The 13352-nt window shown below is 33.8% G+C and overlaps 1 protein-coding gene across 1 annotated transcript in view; it reads right to left on the bottom strand.

The window, feature by feature from the left end:
- Positions 1-13352, bottom strand: part of SNTG1 (syntrophin gamma 1) — an 873149-nt gene that overhangs the window by 278045 nt on the left and 581752 nt on the right. Inside the window, exon 9 of the mRNA XM_054499229.2 lies at positions 7663-7765. Coding sequence (XP_054355204.2) covers positions 7663-7765 — 103 coding nt within the window. The remainder of the gene's footprint in view (positions 1-7662; positions 7766-13352) is intronic.

Genomic DNA, 13352 nt, shown 5'->3' with positions numbered 1-13352 from the left:
GCTGGTACCATTCCTTCTGAAACTATTTCAATCAATAGAAAAAGAGGGAATCCTCCCTAACTCATTTTATGAGGCCGGCATCATCCTGATACCAAAGCCTGGCAGAGACATAACAAAAAAAGACAATTTTAGACCAATATCCCTGGTGAACATTGATGCAAAAATCCTAAATAAAATACTGGCAAACCGAATTCAGCAGCACATCAAAAAGCTTATCCACCATGATCAAGTGGGCTTCATCCCTGGGATGCAAGGCTGGTACAACATACACAAATCAATAAACGTAATCCAGCATATAAACAGAACCAATGACAAAAACCATATGATTATCTCAATAGATGCAGAAAAGGCCTTTGACAAAATTCAACAACGCTTCATGCTAAAAACTCTCAATAAATTAGGTATTGATGGGACGTATCTCAAAATATAAGAGCTATCTATGACAAACCCACAGCCAATATTCTACTGAATGGGCAAGAACTGGAAGCATTCCCTTTGAAAACTGGTACAAGACAGGGATGCCCTCTCTCACCACTCCTATTCAACGTAGTGTTGGAAGTTCTGGCCAGGGCAATCAGGCAGGAGAAGGAAATAAAGGGTATTCAATTAGGAAAAGAGGAAGTCAAATTGTCCCTGTCTGCAAATGACATGACTGTATATTTAGAAAACCCCATCGTCTCAGCCCAAAATCTCCTTAAGCTGATAGGCAACTTCAGCAAAGTCTCAGGATAGAAAATCAATGTGCAAAAATCACAAGCATTCTTACACACCAATAACAGACAAACAGAAAGCCAAATCATAAGTGAACTCCCATTCACAATTGCTTCAAAGAGAATAAAATACCTAGGAATCCAACTTACAAGGGAAGTGAAGGACCTCTTCAAGGAGAACTACAAACCACTGCTCAAGGAAATAAAAGAGGATACAAACAAATGGAAGAACATTCCATGCTCATCGGTAGGAGGAATCAATATCGTGAAAATGGCCATACTGCCCAAGGTAATTTATAAATTCAATGCCATCCCCATCAAGCTACCTTTGAGTTTCTTCACAGAATTGAAAAAAACTACTTTAAAGTTCGTATGGAACCAAAAAAGAGCCCGCATTGCCAAGTGAATCCTAAGCCAAAAGAACAAAGCTGGAGGCATCATGCTACCTGACTTCAAACTATACTACAAGGCTACAGTAACCAAAACAGCATGGTACTGGTACCAACACAGAGATATAGATCAATGGAACAGAACAGAGCCCTCAGAAATAATGCCGCATATCTACAACTATCTGATGTTTGACAAACCTGACAAAAACAAAAAATGGAGAAAGGATTCCCTATTTACTAAATGTTGCTGGGAGAACTGACTAGCCATATGTAGAAAGCTGAAACTGGATCCCTTCCTTACACCTTATACAAAAATTAATTCAAGATGGATTAAAGACTTAAATGTTAGACCTAAAATTATAAAAACCCTAGAAGAAAATCTAGGCAATACCATTCAGGACATAGGCATGGGCAAGGACTTCATGTCTAAAACACCAAAAGCAATGGCAACAAAAGCCAAAATTGACAAATAGGATCTAATTTAACTAAAGAACTTCTGCATAGAAAAGAAACCACCATCAGAGTGAACAGGCAGCCTACAGAATGGGAGAAAATTTTTGCAACCTACTCATCTGACAAAGGGCTAATATCCAGAATCTACAATGAACTCAAACAAATTTACAAGAAAAACACAAACAACCCCATCAAAATGTGGTTGAAGGATATGAACAGATACTTCTCAAAAGAAGACATTTATGCAGCCAAAAGACACATGAAAAAATGCTCATCATCACTGGCCATCAGAGAAATGCAAATCAAAACCACAATGAGATACCATCTCACACAAGTTAGAATGGTGATCATTCAAAAGTCAGGAAACAACAGGTGCTGGAGAGGATGTGGAGAAATAGGAACACTTTTACACTGTTGGTGGGACTGTAAACTAGTTCAACCATTGTGGAAGTCAGTGTGGCGATTTCTCAAGGATCTAGAACTAGAAAAACCATTTGACCCAGCAATCCCATTACTGGGTATAGACCCAAAGAATTATAAGTCATGCTGCTATAAAGACACATGCACACATATGTTTATTGTGGCACCATTCACAATAGCAAAGACTTGGAACCAAGCCAAATATCCAACAGTGATAGACTAGATTAAGAAAATGTGGCACATATACACCATGGAATACTATGCAGCCATAAAAAATGATGAGTTCGTGTCCTTTGTAAGGACATGGATGAAGCTGGAAACCATCATTCTCAGCAAATTATCGCAAGGACGAGAAACCAAACACCGCTTCTTCTCACTCATAGGTAGGAATTGAACAATGAAAACACATGGACACAGGAAGGGGAACATCACACACTGGGGCCTGTTGTGGGGTGTGGGGAGTGGGGAGGGATAGCATTAGGAGATATATCTAGTGTTAAATGATGAGTTAATGGGGGCAGCACACCAACATGGCACATGTATACATATGTAACTAACCTGCACATTGTGTACATGCACCCTAAAACTTAAAGTATAATAAAAAAAAGAAATGAAGGTGGGAATTGAACAATGAGAACACATGGACACAGGAAGGGGAACATCATACACCAGGGCTTGTTGTGGGGTGTGGGGAGTGGGGAGGGATAGCATTAGGAGATATACCTAATGTTAAATGATGAATTAATGGGTGCAGCACACCAACATGGCACATGTATACATATGTAACTAACCTGCACATTGTGCACATGTACTGTAAAACTTAAAGTATAATAATAAGAAAAAAGAAATGAAATAGTAGACATTACAACTGATGCCACAAAAACCAAAAGGATTGTTAAAGAGTAATATGGACAATTATGTGCCAACAAACTGAATAATCTAGAAAAAATAGATAACCTTCTAGAAATATGTGACATACCAACAATCAATTATGAAGAAACAAAAAATACAGACAGACATAGAACTAGTAAGGAAATTGAATCATTAATAAATTCCTCACAAAAAACGAAGAGTCCACGACCAGATGATTTTACTGTAGAACTTTACCAAGCATTTAAAGAGGAAGTAGCACTGATCCTTCTCATACTCTTTCAAAAAAATTTGATGAGGGGAAAGCAGTTTCCAGCTTGAGGTGAGCGTTACCCAGATACCGAAACCAAACAAAGATACTACAAAAAATAAAACTACAAACCAATATTCCTGATGAATATTAATGCAAAAGTCCTCAAAAAGATACTAAAAAACTGAATTCAACTACAAATTTAAAAGATTATACACCATGATCAAGTGTGACTTATTCCTGAAATGCAAGGGTGGTTCAACGTGAAAAAAACATCTATCTATGTAATTAACACATCACAATAACAGAATGGCAGAAAAAAAAATCCCACATAGTCATCTCAGTTGATGAAGAAAAAAGCATTTGCCAAATTCAATATTTTCACAATTTAAAACATAATACATTTTACAAACTAGGAATAGAAGGAAATTATCTCAACATAATAAAGGTAATTCATATATAAGAAGCCCATAGCTAACATTATACTGAATAATGGAAAACTGAAAGCTTTCCTTCTAAGATTAAGAATAAGGCAAGGATGCCCACTCTCAAGTCTTCTATTCAACATACAACCAAAAGTTCCAGCCAGAAGCAATTAGGCAATACTAAGAAATAAAAGTCACCCAAATTCAAACAAAGAAGTAAAATTATCTTTGTTTGCAGATATGAGCTTATATGTAGAAAACTCTAAAGTTTTAACACACACAAAACTGTTAGATCTAATAAACAAGTTTAAGGAAGTTGCAGAATAGACAACATAAAAATTCAGTTGTTTCTATCCATTAGCAATAAAAAAAAAACAATTTTATTGACAATAGCATCAAAAAGAATAATTAGGAATAATCTCACCCAAAAAGTTTAAAGTCTTTACACTGAAAACTACAAAATACCATTGAGAAATTAAAGATGAAACAAACAAATGGAAAGACATCCCATGCTGATACATTGGAAGAATTAATATCGTTAAAATGTCCATGCTAAGCAATGCAATCTATAGGTTCAATGCAATCCCTATCAAAATCTCTATGGTATTATTTTGTGGAAATAGAAAAACTATCCTAAAATTCATACGAAACCTCAACGAATTCTGAATAGTCAAAAATTCTTGAGAAAGAAAAAGAGAGCTGGGGCTTTACACTTTCTGAACTCAAGATATATTACAAAGCTGCAATAATCAAAACAATGTGGTACTGGCATTAATGCAGACACATAGAACAACGGAACAGAATAATCCCAAAATTAACCCTCAATATGTGATGAAATTATTTTAAACAAACATGTTAAGGTTATACAATAGGGAAAGAATAGTCTTCTCTTCAATTAATTATATTGGGAAAACTGGATATCCTCATGCAAAAGAATGTCGGGCACTTACCTTATACTATGTATAAAAATTGACTCAAAGCAAATCAAATACCTAAACATTAGATTTGAGCTTTAAAAAATCCTAGCAGAAAACTTAGAGAAAAATATTTATGACATTGGATTTGGCAATTTTTTCTGAATATGACACCAAAAACAAAGGCATTAGAAGCAAAAATAGACTTGACTACAGAAGAATTAAAAATTTTGTAAAATAAATAAAATGATCAACAGAGTGAAACAGCAACCTTTGAAATGGGAGAAAGTATTTTCAAACCATATGTCTGGTAATACGTTAATAGCCAGAGTATCTGAAGAATTCTTACAAGTCAACAACAGCAAAACAAATAAACAGATTTAAAACTGGATAGTAGACTTGAATAGACATGTCTTCAAAGAAAATATGCAAATGGCCAATAAATATGTGAAAAGACGCTTAACATTACTGATTATCAGGGAAATTCAAATCAAAACCACAGTGAGTTATCATCTGACAACCATTAGAATGGCCACTATCAAAACCAAAACAAAACAAAGCAAAAAAACAGAAAATAAGAAGTGCTGGTGAGGATATGCAGAAATTGGAAGCTTTGCCTCTGTTACTTAAGAGTGTAAAATGATGCAGCTACTATGGAAAACAATATGGTTATTCTTCAAAAAATTAAAAATAGAATTAACATATGATCAAGGAATCCCACTTCTGAGTATATATCCAAGATAACTGAAAGCAGAGTTGTGAATGGTATTTGTACACTCATGTTCATTGCAGCATTATTCACAATAACAAAGATGTGGAACCAACCTAAATGCTCACTGTTTGAGGGTTGAATAAAGAAAATGTGGTGTATGCATACGAAAGAATGTTATTCAGTCTTAAATAGGAATGAAATTTTGTCCTATTCTACAACATAGATGAGTCTTAAAGACATTATGCTAAATGAAATAAGCTAATCACCAAAAGAAAATACTGGATTATTCCAAGTGCATAAGGTGTCTAAAGTACTCAAATTCTTATAAACATAAAATACAATGGTGTTTGCCAGGGGGTGGATCTGGGGAAAATAGGGAATTGTTTAAGGGGTATAGAATTTCCATTTTGTAATATCAAAAGTTTCTGGTGATATGTTACACAATAATGTACATAGACTTAAGACTACTCTTCTGAACACTTAAAATGCTAAACATGGTAAATTTTATGTTATGTGTTATTTACCACAATAAATGATATGCTCACTTTGGAAATAAATTTCACAATTTATTTATTTATTTTTGAGATGGGGTCTCACTCTGTCACCCAGGCTGGAGTACAGTGACATGATCTCAGCTCACTGCATCCTCAGCCTACCAGGCTGAAGCCATCCTCCCACCTCAACCTCCCAAGTAGCTGGAACCACAGGCACATGCCACCATGCCTGGCTATTTTGGGTGTTTTTTTTTGTATTTTTGGTAGAGATGGCATTTTGCCATGTTGTTCAAGTTGGTCTTGAACTCCTGAGCTTAGGTGATCTGCTGGCCTCAGCCTCTCAAAATGATAGGATTACACGCATGGGCCACTGAACCCCCCCTAAATTTGGCAATTTATTAACAAGTTAATTATACATCTTTCTAGTCACTCAGCAATTCAATTCTTGGGTACTTATTGTAGTAAAATAAAATTACAAAACTGCCAAAAGCCTTATACAAGAAGCTTCCAGTGATGGGATTGCTGGGTCAAATGGTATATACCCAAAACATATAAATCATTCTATTATAAAGACACATGCGTGTGTACGTCCATTGCAGCACTATTCACAATAGTAAAGACATGGAATCAACCTAAATGCCTATCAGCGATAGACTGGATAACAAAAATGTTGTATATATACACCATGGAATACTATGTCACCATAAAAAAGAACGAGACCATATCCACTTCAGGGACATGGATGGATGGAGCTGGAGGCCGTTATCCTTAGCAAACTAACACAGGAACAGAAAACCAAATACTTCACATTCTCACTTACAAGTGAGAGCTATATGATGAGAACACCTAGACAAATAGAGGGGACCCACACACACTGTGGCCTTTCAGTGGGATGTAGGGTGGGAGGAGGGACGGGATCAGGATAAATAACTAATGGGTACTAATTTCAATAACTGGTTTGTGTACAATGAGCCCCCATGACACAAGTTTACCTGTGTAACAACCCTGCACTTGTACCCCTGAACTTAAAATAAAAGTTAAATAAAAGAACATTTCCAGCAGCTTTATTTATTATGGCAAAATACTGGGAACAGTGCTGGTATCTTCAACAGAAAGATGCATTAATAAATATAGTACATTCATACAATGGAATAATAAACAGCAATATAAACAGCAAAATAAACTGCAATATAAATGAACAAACTAAGAAATATGTGAATCTGAGAAATAAGTGAATCTGAAAGAAATTATTCATAATGAAATAAGCCAGAATAAAAAATAAAGTATAATTCCATTCTGTAAAGTTCTAGAAGAGTCAAAATAATGTATGAAGAAGAGAGTGTAAGTGAGTAGGCATTTCTGGGCTGTTATTTACTGGGAACAGTTTTATGATTGTAAGAAGTGGATTAAGCAAATGTGTGCCTTTTCAGAACTGATCCAACTGTGCAAGATCTTTGCATTTTATTGCATACAAATTATGTCTCAGTGAAAAATATATTATTCCTCAATTTTTCAGCAAAAGTATTAGATAATATACATTTCATTTTAGAAAATGGAACAGGAAAATAAAATTGACAAATAACTTTTTAAGTAGTTCTATGTAAATTGGTACATTCCCTCAAAGGCAAACGCTTTTTTTCATCTTCTCTCATCAGAATAACTTAAGCACATATTCTTGTTTAGTATTAATTTTTAGTTAGAGAAAATACATTCACCAAATATTCTGATGAAATTTAATAGACATGCATAATGCATACATGATATTTGATATGCTTATTTTAAAAACAAATAATACTTCTCCAATTGTAGGCTAGAAAAAAACTGTAATGTGTTGAATCTATTCTTCAAGAAAAATAACATTTGTTCCCTTTTCATAAGGGTTAGTAGAACACTTTGTAATACAAAAATGTTTACAGTCAGGCAAAAATCTCAACTTTAAGAAGAAATCCACCAATTATTGTCAAAATAATAATTATGTAACTATAATGATGTGAGCACTTTTATCTATTCTTTATAAATGCTTACATGCACAATCTTCATTCAATGGGAGTTTGAGGAAAGCAGGTGCTCTTTTTAAAAATGACACTGTTAGAGTCACTTCTTCTCCAGCATTCCGAAGAACCTGAACCTGAAAAAAAGAATAAAAAGAATACAATTATCATTACATTTATCATTTTATATGATGGCAAAGCCTTGAAATTATTGGTTGTTTCTTCCACCTTCCATTTTTCCCTAGTGGTCAGAAACATTTTATAAAAGATAGAGGGAGCTAATTATTTATCATTGCAGTAAGAGCCATCAATGTTCATCCTCTTGTCACATTCTGTGATCACCTGTTTATACACAACATGAATCTTTCATTCATACTTATCGAGGTCTTCCTGAGTTTATGGTCTATATTAGGCAATATGAGGAATCAAGAAGTCCACAGAAAGGCAGATAGAATGTTCGGGTCACTGTATTTATTGGTAAATTATTAATAATTGTTGAGCACCTATTTTGTACCAATAAATTGGATAAGCTTTGGAGCATATGTTACGTAACATAAAATAGGCTAAGATATAAGAGAAAATGATTCTAAAAGCATAAAAATCTGATTCTGCCAATATTGACCAAAGTACTAATTCAGGTTAAATCAAATTGACCCAATTCACTCTAATCCTCTTGCAAAAAATAAACAGGCATTACATCTTCTACTTAATATTTTCTTTTCTTTTCCCTGCAAACCTGTTATTATCAATAGCATCAGTTGTAATATAATGTTGAAGTCTGTTATTATCAATAACTCTCAACATTTTTTAAAATATAGAATTAGTAAGTCTAGTTCTTCCAGTTAAAATAATTTCAATTTCTCCAAAAATCATATCCAAAAATATAAGCCATGTAAAAATTTTAAAATTAAAAAAAAAATAAAAGAACAAGAAGCTGAAGAGTTATTTATAGCGAACACACTTGAAAAAGATATTAATATGTTTATAATTTTAAACTATCATGTAAAATAAGGAGACAAGAATAATCAGTGAAAAAGCAGTTAATAAACATGGAACTATATCTCGTTAAATACATAGAAAAATTGTTCAACTGCAAATCATTAAAGAATTGCCTACTTAAAACCAATTTAGAATGACTTCTGGCCCTGACAAGATGGCACAGACGGCTGGGCATGGTGGCTCATGGCTGTAATCCCAGCACTTTGGGAGACCGAGGCAGGTGGATCATCTGAGGTCTGGAGTTCGAGACCAGCCTAGCCAAAATGGTGAAACCTCATCTCTATTAAAAATACAAAAAAAAAAAAAAAAAAAATTAGCCGGTCTTCGTGGCGGGCGTCTGTAATCCCAGCTACTTGGGAGGCTGAGGCAGGAGAATCGTTTGAAACTGGGAGGTGGAGGTTGCAGCGTGCTGAGACTGCACCTCTGCACTGCAGCCTGCGCAGCAAGAACGAAACTCCGTGAAAAAAAAAAAAAAAAAGGCACAGGCTCATCTCTCTCTGCTCCTCCCCAAGAAGTACAACTGTAAACACTGAAGAAAATACAAAAGACAACCAAATAAGAACTCTGAAAGACAGAAGGAGAAGGAAAATCTGATTAGGGGTCTCAGGCCAGCACTGGACAGCACAGAGGCCGGATACCTTACCTGCTCCACCAGAGGAACACCAAACAGGCCGGGCACTTTCTCAGCCCCATCATTAAAACAGAAAGCACGCCAGATAGGCTCATACCAGCTCTGGATTGTAAAGGAGCCCCACTAATACCAGGCAAGGCCACAAACATCAGTGAGTAGTGACAACGGGAAGCCAGCAGAAGTGCTAGCCTTCTCCCTGGGCCTGAGAATACTCTGCCCCACTCAGAGGCACTGTGTAACCAGGATCATTGTTAGGGGTACCTCCTCATACGCGCCCAATGAGGGAGGCCACTTTGTCAAGGTCCTGAGACTATCCTCCCCTGCCTAGAGACACCATCCTAGTGGAGAGTATCAGCAAAGATAGACCTGCTCCAAGGTCCCCATTATCCTACCTCCTCTACAGCAGGGAGGGACCCTCCATAACCAGCACTGACCTGGGAAAGCTTTTTCCATCCCTTCAAACAATCCCAGCAGGGAACAGTGGGTGCCCAGTGACAGGAGATAAATCAGTCAGAACAAAGCAGCACCAAACGGCTCTAAAACATATATCGTAAATGGAACCATGGACCACAAACCCGTGAGCTAAATAGTAAATTTCTGCTTAAAAAAAGAAATCTCAAGTAAGAGGCAGAGTCACCTAATATAATAAACAAAATGACCAGGATATAGTAAAAATTTTATGTCATATTAAGAACCAGAAAAATCACAATTTTAAAGGGAAGAAATAATCTACTAATACCAATGAGATATATCACATATTGGAACTCTCTGACAAGGATTTTGAAGCAATCAACAAAAATGTTGCCATAAGAAATTACAAGTTTTTTGATTCAAGTGAAAAATTATAAAATCTCAGCAAAAAAGTTATGTTATAATATCCAAACAGATATTATACAAATATTTTTTCATACATTTAAAAACACTTGGGAATAGTTCAATAACAAAGTAGGAATGAGAGAGAGTAGAATTAACAAAGTTGAGGACAGAATAATAGAATTCACCCTATCTGAACAATAGAGTATATAGACCAAAAAAAAAAAAAGAAAAAGTAACCTGAACGATAGTAACAAAATGTATAAAATGCATATCATATGAGTCACAGAGGAGAGGAGAAAGAAGAGGGACTGAAAGAGTGTTTAAACATATAATGTCTGAAAATTTCTCCAATTGGATGACAGACATGAGCCCACAGATTTAAGAAGCTTAACAAACCTCAAAAGGATCCTGCCAAATAAATCTACACTAAGACACATCATAATTAAAATTTTGCAAACTAAAGAGAAAAAAGAACAAACTTTTAAAATTTTTACAAGGAGCCAGATAAAGGACTTACGTAAACATTATTAAATATTTTAACAAATCAAACAATACAACGTGATCAATGCAAATCAGATAATACAAAATGATCAAATGGAGTTTAATCCAGGAATACAAGGTTGGTTTAACATTAGAAAATCAATTGGTATAATTAACCACATAAAAACCTAAGTTGAAATATCAAAAAACATTTGGCAATATTCAAAATTCATATCTGTTGAACACTTTAAGCAAAGTAATGGTAGAACGGAACTTCCTCAAACTGGCAGAGGGTAGCTATAAAAAAAACCTGCAGGTAATATCATTACTAAATGGTAACAGACTAAAGGCCTTAACGGCCTAAGTTTCGAAAAAATAAGAGCGTCAACACTGTCTACTTTTAGTCAACATTTCCATAAAGGTACTAGGAAGGGCAATATAGAGAAAAAAATTAGGTATCTATATTTGAAAAGAAGGAATTAAAGTGTCTATCTGCAGATGACATGATGGCTTACAAAAAGTGCACTAGAATCTACCAAAAAAAAAAAAAATGGTCCTGGAACTAATCATAACTAATCTTTTTAGCAGAGTTTCAGGAAATAAGATAAATATAAAATAATTATATTTCTTTATAAACAATCTGAATTTCTAATTTAAAAAAATTATAAAATCAACAAAACCATGAAATATTTATGTATCAATCTAACAAAAGTAGTAAAAGCCCTGTATACAAAACATTGCTATGAGTAATTTTTAAACATTTAAATATATGTGTCACAAGACTCAATATTTATCAACCCTAATTCACATATGGGAATCCCAGCAGACTTTTTTATACAAATTGGCAAACTGTTATTAAAATTCATGTGGAAATTTAAAAAATCCAGGATAACCATACAACCTTTGGAAAATAAAAGCAAAGCTATTAAACCAACATCGTTTGATTTTAAGAGATATAAAGAAACTGTAATCATCAAGACATGTGTTATCAAAAAGATAGATAAAGTAAAATAAAATAATAATATGATATAATGTAATATAATTAAGATAACATAATATAATATGTCCAGAAATAAATGCAAACAAAAATAAACAACTATTTTTCAACAATGTTGCAATGGAGTAGAGAAAGTAAAATCTTTTTAACAAATTGTGCTGGGACTATTTCAAATCCTCGTTAGAAAAGAAAAGGAGCTTTGATCTATACCTTACACGACATACTAATACTAACTCAGTGTGAATCAATTACCTAAATGTAAAGTCTAAGCTTATAAAACTTCTAGAAGTAAACTTTGGAGAAAACCATTGTGGCATTAAGGCAGGATTTATTTTTGTAGTTATTAATCCAAAAGTACAACCCATAAAAACACAAATTGTTAAGTTGGGAGTAAACAAAATTGAACCATTCTTTTCTATGCAATATGCTTTTAAGAGAGTCACAAATTTTGAGAAAATATTTATAAATCTTTTTCTGATAAATAGTATATACTCGGAATATATTTTAGAACACTCAAAACTCAATAATAATACAAATGACCTAATAAAACATGAGAAAAAATCTTCGGCAGGTATATCCTTGAACTTATGTTGATGGCAAATTAGTGCATGAAAAAATGCTTAACATAATAGCAATTAGGGAAATGTAAATTAAAACTATAAAGAGATACCACTATAAATCTTCTGAAATGTCCAAATTATGTATGCCTCAGATACTAAGTGAGTGTAAGGTTTTGGGGGAACTGGAATGCTCAGAGACTAAGAATAAAAATTGAAAATGTCACGATTTTGGAAAATAATTTAGCAATTTCATAAAATTGAAACATGCCATACTACATGATCTAGTAAATTAATTTTTAGAAATTTATCCAAGAGAAATGAGAGTAAATGTCCTTACAAATACTTTTCATGAATATTCATGGCAGCTGTATTTTTAATCAGAAAATTTAGAAAACTCAACTGTCCATCAAAAGGTAAATGGGTAAACAAACTGAGATGTATCCTTATAATGGCATGTGACTCCACATAACAAGAAAAAAAAGGAACGAGTGATGGGTACATGATGCCAGGTGAATAAATATAAAATAATTATATTTAGTGAAAGAAGCCAAAAAACATACTATTATATGATTATATTTACATAAAATTGTAGAAAATGTAAACAAATGTATAGTGCCACAAAGCAGTTTAGTGATTGTTCAGGGAATGGGGAGAAGAGAAGAGACAGAAGGACAGATTATACAGTGGCAAGATTAAACTTTTAGGGTAAATGAGTATCTTATTACCTTGATTGTGTTGGTGGGTATTCTATGTCATGGATTGCTGGACACAGTACTGTGAAGATAAAAATTCTGCCCTATTTTTTTATAGATTTAGGAAAATCTCATTGAAATTTCCAGTGTTTTTTCTTACTTTTTTTTGGCTTAGAATGAATTTATGAACTTGGCTTATGTATTTGTATTGGCATTATATTATATCCTCTAAATATTGATATAATCAATATTATGTGACTCTATTGGGAATTTCTCACAAATTAAAATATATGGGGCAGTAGAAAAAATAGCTAAGTACTCATATTCTATATTAAGTGTACAATAGATAATATCTAGGATTAAACAAAAAGAAATAATGGTATGAAAATCAATTTTGAATAAGTATATAAATATGGGAATATGTAAATATGTAAATATGGGTGTAGATGTGGGAAAATATGACATGTATAGGTTAAATATGGTTGCCTTTGAAATAGGCAATGGGCAGTTGCTTTACTTTTAAAGCTTTACATTTGTGCTTCAATCGTA

Source organism: Pongo pygmaeus, chromosome 7 (genome assembly GCF_028885625.2).
Source record: "Pongo pygmaeus isolate AG05252 chromosome 7, NHGRI_mPonPyg2-v2.0_pri, whole genome shotgun sequence".
In the NCBI taxonomy this organism is placed as follows: domain Eukaryota; kingdom Metazoa; phylum Chordata; class Mammalia; order Primates; family Hominidae; genus Pongo; species Pongo pygmaeus.
This window is presented reverse-complemented; position numbering and strand designations above follow the sequence as displayed.